A 9,974-nucleotide genomic window follows, 5' to 3' on the forward strand; every position below is an offset into this window, starting at 1 on the left:
GCTGTTCTCAGGCTCCCCCTCTCCCCTGATCAGGATGGTACATCTGTTCTCAGGCTCCCCCTCTCCCCTGATCAGGATGGTACATCTGTTCTCAGGCTCCCCCTCTCCCCTGATCAGGATGGTACATCTGTTCTCAGGCTCCCCCTCTCCCCTGATCAGGATGGTACATCTGTTCTCAGGCTCCCCCTCTCCCCTGATCAGGATGGTACAGCTGTTCTCAGGCTCCCCCTCTCCCCTGATCAGGATGGTACAGCTGTTCTCAGGCTCCCCCTCTCCCCTGATCAGGATGGTACATCTGTTCTCAGGATCCCCTCTCCCCTGGTCAGGATGGTACATCTGTTCTCAGGCTCCCCCTCTCCCCTGGTCAGGATGGTACATCTGTTCTCAGGATCCCCTCTCCCCTGATCTGGATGGTACAGCTGTTCTCAGGATCGCCTCTCCCCTGATCAGGATGGTACAGCTGTTCTCAGGATCCCCTCTCCCCTGATCAGGATGGTACAGCTGTTCTCAAGATCCCCTCTCCCCTGATCTGGATGATACAACTTTTCCCCCTCTGTCCACTATGCGGAGTGCGCTTCTCTACCGGTCAATACGGTAGCCGGCAGCCGCCGCCGTATTCCCCCGCAGCAGTGCGCACTCCCCTTCCCGGCGCTCCCGATTTTCCCCCGGCCGGAGTGCTCGGCTGCGGCGGATATGGCGGAGCGCAGAGCCTTCGCCCAGAAGATCAGCAGGTACCGGGGCCGTGCGTCATATAACCGGCCGGACCGGAGGAGGGGGGCGTCCCAGGATGTGATCCCGGAGGACAGGCCCGGCCGAGCCCTCCGCACTACTGACAGCCGGGCCCGGGGCATTCTGTGCGGGGAGGAGCGGGGACGGCGGGACCCCAGACCCAAATATCATCACCCCCAATGGTGACCCTGCAACCCTCCCCCCAAACATCTCCTATATCTGCCCCTCCATCTCCCCTATAATAACCTCATGATCCCCAATACAGCCCCGCGCCCCATTCGTCCCCCCAATACAGCCTCACGCCCCACTCGTCCCCCCCAATACAGCCTCACGCCCCACTCGTCCCCCCAATACAGCCTCATGCCCCACTCGTCCCCCCAATACAGCCCCGCGCCCCACTCGTCCCCTCAATACAGCCCCGCGCCCCACTCGTCCCCCCCAATACAGCCTCACGCCCCACTCGTCCCCCCCAATACAGCCTCAGGCCAAACTCGTCCCCCCAATACAGCCTCACGCCCCACTCGTCCCCCCAATACAGCCCCGCGCCCCACTCGTCCCCTCAATACAGCCCCGCGCCCTACTCGTCCCCCCAATACAGCTTCACGCCCCACTCGTCCCCCCAATAGAGCTTCACACCCCACTCGTTCCCCTCAATACAGCCCCGCGCCCCACTCGTCCCCCCAATACAGCTTCACGCCCCACTCGTCCCCCCAATACAGCCCCGCGCCCCACTCGTCCCCCCAATACAGCCCCGCGCCCCACTCGTCCCCTCAATACAGCCCCGCGCCCCACTCGTCCCCCCAATACAGCCCCGCGCCCCACTCATCCCCCCAATACAGCCTTACGCATCACTCGTCTCCCCCCCCAATACAGCGTCACGCCCCACTCGTACCCCCCAATACAGCCCCGTGCCCCACATGTCCCCCCAATACATCCCTGCGCCCCCTAATACAGACCTGTGACCCTATAACTGTCCCCCAATACAGCCCCGTGCCCTACTCGCCCCCCCCTAATACAGACCTGTGATCCTAGAACTGTCCCCCCAATACAGCCCCGCTCCCCACTCGTCCCCCCCAATACAGCCCTGCGCCCCACTTGTCCCCCCAATGCAGCTTTGCTCCCCACTCATCCCCCCAATACAGCCTCACGCCCCCACTCATCCCCCCCAATACAGCCCCGCGCCTCACTTGTCCCCCCAATACAGCCCCGCGCCTCACTTGTCCCCCCAATACAGCCCCGCGCCTCACTCGTCCCCCCAATACAGCCCTGCGCCCCCTAATACAGACCTGTGACCCTATAACTGTCCCCCCAATACAGCCCCACGCCCACAAATACAGACCAGTGACCCTATAATAAGTCAGAGCCCCCAATACTGCACCATCCAATACAGCCCCATGCCCCCAATACACCCCTGTGACCCCATAACTGTCCCTCCAATACAGCCCCGCGACCCTATAACTCAGCTCCCCCCAATACAGCCCTGCACCCCACCCGTGTCCCCAATACAGACCTGCATCCCCCAATACAGCCCATGCATACATACAGACCCATGACCCTATAACTGAGCGCATCCAATACTGCCCCGCACACCCCAATACAGCCCCATGCCTGAGTATACCCTCCACACTGACCCTTTAATAATTGTCCCCCAATAATTACCCTCTATAATATTCCCCAACATCAGGACCCAAAAGGTCCCAGAAACCCGCCTTTCCAGTGGTCATCTCTGGTAGCAGCCCCCAATCATACATGGTCTGCATGTGACATTCACCTCCAGCAGAATAGTGAGTGCAGCTCTAGAGTATAATACAGAAGGTAACTCAGGATCAGTACAGGTTAAGTAATGTAATGTATGTACACAGTGACTGCACCAGCAGAATAGTGAGTGCAGCTCTGGAGTATAATACAGGATGTAACTCAGGATCAGTACAGGATAAGTAATGTAATGTATGTACACACAGTGACTGCACCAGCAGAATAGTGAGTGCAGCTCTAGAGTATAATACAGAAGGTAACTCAGGATCAGTACAGGTTAAGTAATGTAATGTATGTATACACAGTGACTGCACCAGCAGAATAGTGAGTGCAGCTCTGGAGTATAATACAGGAGGTAACTCAGGATCAGTACAGGATCAGTAATGTAATGTATGTACACAGTGACTGCACCAGCAGAATAGTGAGTGCAGCTCTGGGGTATAATACAGGATGTAACTCAGGATCAGTACAGGATCAGTAATGTAATGTATGTACACAGTGACTGCACCAGCAGAATAGTGAGTGCAGCTCTGGAGTATAATACAGGAGGTAACACAGGATTAGTACAGGATAAGTAATGTAATGTATGTACACAGTGACTGCACCAGCAGAATAGTGAGTGCAGCTCTAGAGTATAATACAGAAGGTAACTCAGGATCAGTACAGGTTAAGTAATGTAATGTATGTATACACAGTGACTGCACCAGCAGAATAGTGAGTGCAGCTCTGGAGTATAATACAGGAGGTAACTCAGGATCAGTACAGGATCAGTAATGTAATGTATGTACACAGTGACTCCACCAGCAGAATAGTGAGTGCAGCTCTGGGGTATAATACAGGAGGTAACACAGGATTAGTACAGGATAAGTAATGTAATGTATGTACACAGTGACTGCACCAGCAGAATAGTGAGTGCAGCTCTGGAGTATAATACAGGAGGTAACACAGGATTAGTACAGGATAAGTAATGTAATGTATGTACACAGTGACTGCACCAGCAGAATAGTGAGTGCAGCTCTGGAGTATAATACAGGAGATAACAACTCAGGATCAGTACAGGATCAGTAATGTAATGTATGTACACAGTGACTGCACCAGCAGAATAGTGAGTGCAGCTCTGAGGGTATAATACAGGATGTAACTCAGGATCAGTAATGTAATGTATGTACACAGTGACTGCATCAGCAGAATAGTGAGTGCAGCTCTGGAGTATAATACAGGAGGTAACTCAGGATCAGTACAGGATAAGTAATATATGTACACAGTGACTGCACCAGCAGAATAGTGAGTGCAGCTCTGGAGTATAATACAGGATGTAACTCAGGATCAGTAATGTAATGTATGTACACAGTGACTGCACCAGCAGAATAGTGAGTGCAGCTCTGGAGTATAATACAGGATGTAAGGCTATGTGCCCACGCTGCGGAAAATGCGCGGATTTTGCTGCGGATTTCTCGCGGAAAAGCCGCGGATTTTCCGAAAATCTGCAGCAGCGGCACTTCCCAGCCATTTCTATGGCTTTTTGGAAATGCTATGCCCATGCTGCGGATTTTTCCGCGGCGGATTTGGTGCGGATTTTGATCCGGAAAAATCTGCAACATGTCAATTATTGTTGCGGATTTTGGCTTCAGAATTGGGAAAAAAAAAAATCCGCGGTAAATCCGCACCTTTGAAAAGGTGCGGATTTTGCGGGAAAGCTGCAGATTTTGATGCAGAAAAATCCGCAGCAACATTCTCTCGTGGACACAGCCTAACTCGGGATCAGTACAGGATCAGTAATGTAATGTATGTACAGAGTGACTGCACCAGCAGAATAGTGAGTGCAGCTCTGGAGTATAATACAAGATGTAACTCAGGATCAGTACAGGATCAGTAATGTAATGTATGTACAGAGTGACTGCACCAGCAGAATAGTGAGTGCAGCTCTGGAGTATAATACAGGATGTAACTCAGGATCAGTACAGGATAAGTAATGTAATGTATGTACACAGTGACTGCACCAGCAGAATAGTGAGTGCAGCTCTGGAGTATAATACAAGATGTAACTTGGGATCAGTAATGTAATGTACACAGTGACTGCACCAGCAGAATAGTGAGTGCAGCTCTGGAGTATAATACAGGATGTAACTCAGGATCAGTACAGGATAAGTAATGTAATGTGTGTACACAGTGACTGCACCAGCAGAATAGTGAGTGCAGCTCCGGAGTATAATGCAGGATGTAGCTCTTTATTTGCAGATAACGGGTCTCGCGGTCCTGTATCAGCAGATGACTGCACATTGCGGTTTCCTCTGGGCTGAATATTATCAGGTGATTTCTTCCAGCCGTCATTCCTCGCACATTAGTCACAGGCTGAGCTGTTGGATGGAGGAAATTTCTGTAGTTTAGAGGTGAATTCTCAGGTGGTTTTAGTGATCCTCTTTATTTTCCGCTCTCTGTTGGGTCTGGAGCGCGGTGTCTGGTTATTTTGGGCTTGTTCCACAGTTGGTAGATGTTGGACTGGTCTGATACCTGTATAAGGGATCACTCAGTAGATGTGGTGGGTTGGGGGGGGGGGTCTCTGTGCCTGCGGCCCCTCCAACTTTGTACCCACGCCCCCCCCCAACTTTGTGCCAGTGGGGGCCCCCATCTTTGTGACCTCAGACCCCTGGGGCCTCCCAAAACCTTTGGGTCCAGCGATGTGGGGAGAACAATGGATCTTGTAAAGCCGCCACTTCCATTGTTCTTGTAGTAATTTGCTAATAAGTGTTGATGGGGCGGAAGTGATCGGTCACTGGGGCGTGAGGACATTTGCTGTTTCTGCCCTAAATATTTTTTTGTTTTTGGTCTCATCGTCATTACGGGGCTTCGCAGAGTCGGCAGCATTATAATTATTGTTATTACTCTGGTTGTTGACTCCATAGAATCTTGTTGATACTTTCTTCCAGTTTTATTTTCAATACATTGTAACAAATCGTTATTTCAAAGTTCCTTCTTATCCGATCCCATCCCTGAGGCCGCGTTCACACTGGGATTTCTGATGTGGATTTTAGCCGAGAATTTCTCAAAAAAAGCTTCAGTCCCATTTCAGATCAGCGCCCATTCATTTTATCAGGACCCTGCACCTATAGGACACAGATCGGCGAGGGTCTCATGGCGACTTGTAGCGGCTCCCACTCTTTGGTTTTCCCTGGAAAATACTCTTAATTTTGCATTAGTGTGATTGATATTTATTTGTTTTCTGCATTATTTTTTTTTTCATCTTGAACAGTGAACAAACCCTTGTGTAAATCTTTAAGAGGAGGATCTTGGAACTGATAAAACCATAATTTGTTTCTTTTTTTGTGCCACTTCCCAAAGCTCCACCACACGTGGGGATATGGAGCCAATCACTGATGACGCTGCATCCTAGTAGCGATCACTTCCGAGTTAGAATGTTGTCACTGCAAGCTCTGGACAATCAATTGGTTCGGTGGGCTGTGCGGCCAGTCGTTCGGTGGGCTGTGCGGCCGGTCGTTCGGTGGGCTGTGCGGCCGGTCGTTCGGTGGGCTGTGCGGCCAGTCGTTCGGTGGGCTGTGCGGCCAGTCGTTCGGTGGGCTGTGCGGCCAGTCGTTCGGTGGGCTGTGCGGCCAGTCGTTCGGTGGGCTGTGCGGCCAGTCGGTCGGTCGGTGGGGCCTGTGGACGACCCGTGATGACCCCTTCGGTCGGTGGGCGCTGCGGCCAGCCGGTCGGTGGGCGCTGCGGCCAGCCGGTCGGTGGGCGCTGCGGCCATCCGGTAGGTCGGTGGGCGCTGCGGCCAGCCGGTCGGTCAGTGGGCGCTGCGGCCAGCCGGTCGGTCGGTGGGCGCTGCGGCCAGCCGGTCGGTCGGTGGGCGCTGCGGCCAGCCGGTCGGTCGGTGGGGCCTGTGGACGACCCGTGATGACCCCTTCGGTCGGTGGGCGCTGCGGCCAGCCGGTCGGTCGGTGGGCGCTGCGGCCAGCCGGTCGGTCGGTGGGCGCTGCGGCCAGCCGGTCGGTCGGTGGGCGCTGCGGCCAGCCGGTCGGTCGGTGGGGCCTGTGGACGACCCGTGATGACCCCTTCGGTCGGTGGGCGCTGCGGCCAGCCCGGTCGGTGGGCGCTGTGGCCAGCCCGGTCGGTGGGCGCTGTGGCCAGCCCGGTCGGTGGGCGCTGTGGCCAGCCCGGTCGGTGGGCGCTGTGGCCAGCCCGGTCGGTGGGCGCTGCGGCCAGCCCGGTCGGTCGTTGGGGCCTGTGGACGACCCGTGATGACCCCTTCTTCTGACGTGCTTTGTAGTAAATACTTAATTCGTAATAACAAATATAGGGAAAACATCTTTAGAACTCCGCTTCGTGTTGTTCCTCTGTTATTCCTCCTGGAAATCTATAGCTAAATTGAGAACCAAATGTTATTACTGCTTTTGTTGGTACGGTGGGCGCCTACAGCAGCAATGCCTGGACAGCAGCTGATTGACGAGTCACCAGCTCCGCCAACATGTAACACCCAGTCGTCTATTTATACGTTTCTAGGAGGAAAAACAGAGGAACACACAATGCCGAATGCGAGCACAAAAATGTGCACTAATTGTTATATTGTAGGGAGCACAATAACCGACATCATGTGACAGCCGACAGGTTCTATAACCCTTTACCGCTGCGGACAATTTTAGGTTTGTTTTTGTTTGGTTTTTTTTTTTGGAGGGGGGGGTTACTCCAATTTTCCTTCACATCGGCGTATGAGGGCTTGTTCTTTGCAGGATGAGTTAAGGCTGCTTTCACACATCCGGTTTTTGCTGTGCGGCACAATCCGGCACTTTGCACAAAAAACGCAACCGTTTTTTTTTTGCATAGACTTTCATTAGTGCCGGGTTCTGCCGTTTGGCCTTGCGTTTGGTCCGGTTTTTGCCGGATGCGGCAGTTTTAGCCAATGTGGCGGCCGGATCGAACGTTGCCTGGCACGTTTTTTAGTCCGGCAAAAAAAAAAAACGCATCGCACCGCATCCGGCCGCTGCGGCGCATTTTCCAATGCATGCCTATGGACGCCGGATGCGGCGCGATGCGGCAAAAAACGCATCCGGCCGCCGCATGCCGTTTTCGCCACTGCGCATGCTTAGCAGCATGCCGCAAGCGGCAAAAACTGGACGGCCGCATGTAAAAAACTTATGCAAAGGATGCGCCGCATCCGTTACATAGGTTTTACAGCCGGATTGAGCCGCACTGCTAAAACCGGATGTGTGAAAGCAGCCTAATACTGGAGATAAAACCCCCCAAAAACTCAATATTTTTCTGTTTTTGTTATTACATTTATCATGTGTAGAAATGATTCTCCAGCCTGGTCTGATTACAATACCTTGATTTGTCGCCATTTTCTGAGTCCTGTAACTTTTCACATTTTCTCTCCGCAGCACGGGGTGACAGCTCATTTCTTGCGCTCCGTATCATAGTTTCAATTGATACCATTTTTGGGGCTGCAAACATTTTTTTCTGCAACTGGCAGCAACCGAAAAACAGCAATTCAGATGTTGAGATTTTTTGTAGTGTACGCAGCGATATAAAAAAAAGTTGTTTTTTTTGTTTTTTTTTTGCTTATGCAAAAAATTCCAAAATAAGATTTTATTTCTTTTTTTCACTGTTTAGTTTTGAAGTGTATAGTGAAATGTAACATTTTGTGTGAAGCTCAGCCACAGGTTATATATCATAGGAGTACAGGGATGGCAGTGACGGGGGCTTCAGCCGGACCCCAGCTGACGTAATGACCCATTCGCCCCTTGCGATCACTTCCTAAAACCCCTTAAAGTTTTGCTGTTATTTTAGGAGCTCTCCTGCGAAAATTAAAGGGGCATTCCTACCAATATGCCCAGGATAAGCCCTAATTGTCTGATAGATGGGGCCACTTCTAGGACTTTCCCTGTGCGGTCATCCAACATGCGGCTGCCGGATCGGATGGAAAGTTGCGGCGCTGGTTCGCTGCTCCCGTTCACCATTGATCCTGGGGATAAATGTCTGAATTGGTAGCGCCCCTTTAATATACGCCGTGTTGGCTTTTCCTGGAATCTTCCTTTAACTTCAATGCACTTTTTGTATATTTTAAAGAATAAATGTACAAGAGACTGTAAGTTAGTAGTTTACAGTCTCTCTCAAGCCAGGCAAGGACTACAACTGCCAGCATGCCTTACCAGCCTGGGGCACATTGTCCCCATAACAATAAGTGGAGGTCACTGGTCTCGTTTCCCTTATTTCAGAGCACAAGGCTGGGGTGTCCCGGTGATTACCCTCCGCCCGTCACCGTCTTCTTCCCCATTACTTCTTGCTTCTTTTTGTAAGCGATGAGTCAGAATATGGGGAGTTTTTTTTAATTCCAAGTATATATATATATTTCCTGTTTACTGAGGCTGAACTCTGTGCCAGTTATCCACTATGAACATCCGCAGATGCAGTAGAGCCGTCTGTTGTCTCGCATAGGACTGCGTGTAATCCTCCTCCATGGTTTCTTTTCACATAGGAAACTTCTACACATGTTACAGGAAAGTCTGCGCTGCTCACTGCTTCAACAAACCGTGCATAAATCTCATAGCAGAGAAAAACGCCTCTTTCTCCACTTATGAGCCACTTCTCCCTCTCTTGCCTGCCTCCTGAATTCACCATACACTCTGGAAAGCAGATCAAATTACCGTAATCTTAGCCAGCTCACTGAGGGATCAGATCAATATTCAAATCTGTGGAGGGACGTATCTACTGCTTTCTAGTGAGTGTTTTATCTCACCCTGGAACTTTTTCCCCACCCTTCTGCTATCTCTAAGAGAAAAGAGGAGGAAATTCAGTAGTCAGAATCTGTATCAGAAGCAGCAGGACACTTCAAGAGAAGCCTGTTAAGGCATTTTTTGACGTGGGCAAGGAGATTAATCCCAAGGTACTGGAGGCTGAACTGGTGGCCGAGATTAACCAGATCTATAGGATGGAGGAGCTGGTCAGACTCGGAGGAGCGAGTATCCAGGCTGTGGGCGCCGTGGATTATGTACAGAGAGACACCAGACCTGGTACTATGGCTTCAAGCTTCAGTTGGGGGCGTGAGACCTCTGTGATTGTCCATTCCACAAAACAAGTGTGCCGGGGGCTGCACACGACCCAGACGAGACATCGTTTTCGTCCTTCTTTTCCCTCTCCCCCTACATTTCTTCTTTTCTCATCTTTCTTTCCTCTTTGTACATTTTATGTTTTGTTTACATTGTTAGACAGGATTGCCATCTCAGGGGCTTTGTGCATCTACGTTGCCTCGCCTTTCTAAACCAGGCTGCATACGTTTTTGCATGAGGGTCGGATTGTTGGTCACCCAGTGGGCATCATCTCCAAAGCAAAGCTATTACATGGGTGATGATGGTCTGACCTGAAGTGTGTAATCAAAGGACTTATTATGAAAGTAGAAAAGTGTTGTATTACTTATTACCTCCAAGATTTGAGTTATTCTACTCTATATCCTATGTTGCATATCCTATAACTTGTAAACATGTTCTTTATTT

The 9,974-nt window shown here is 51.2% G+C and overlaps 1 protein-coding gene across 14 annotated transcripts in view; it reads left to right on the plus strand.

Moving 5' to 3' along the window:
* The first annotated feature begins 581 nt into the window (after positions 1 to 581).
* The window catches only part of DOCK7 (dedicator of cytokinesis 7), a 177,487-nt gene continuing 168,094 nt past the window's right edge, over positions 582 to 9,974 (plus strand). For 7 of the 14 annotated variants that reach the window (XM_075320362.1, XM_075320363.1, XM_075320365.1 and 4 more), the window contains exon 1: positions 582 to 731. In XM_075320362.1, coding sequence (XP_075176477.1) covers positions 694 to 731 — 38 coding nt within the window. In that variant the 5' untranslated portion in view covers positions 582 to 693. The remainder of the gene's footprint in view (positions 732 to 9,974) is intronic. The other 7 variants (XM_075320367.1, XM_075320368.1, XM_075320374.1 and 4 more) reach the window with 1 other exon arrangement.

The sequence above is a fragment of the Anomaloglossus baeobatrachus genome, chromosome 8 (assembly GCF_048569485.1).
Source record: "Anomaloglossus baeobatrachus isolate aAnoBae1 chromosome 8, aAnoBae1.hap1, whole genome shotgun sequence".
NCBI classification, from domain to species: domain Eukaryota; kingdom Metazoa; phylum Chordata; class Amphibia; order Anura; family Aromobatidae; genus Anomaloglossus; species Anomaloglossus baeobatrachus.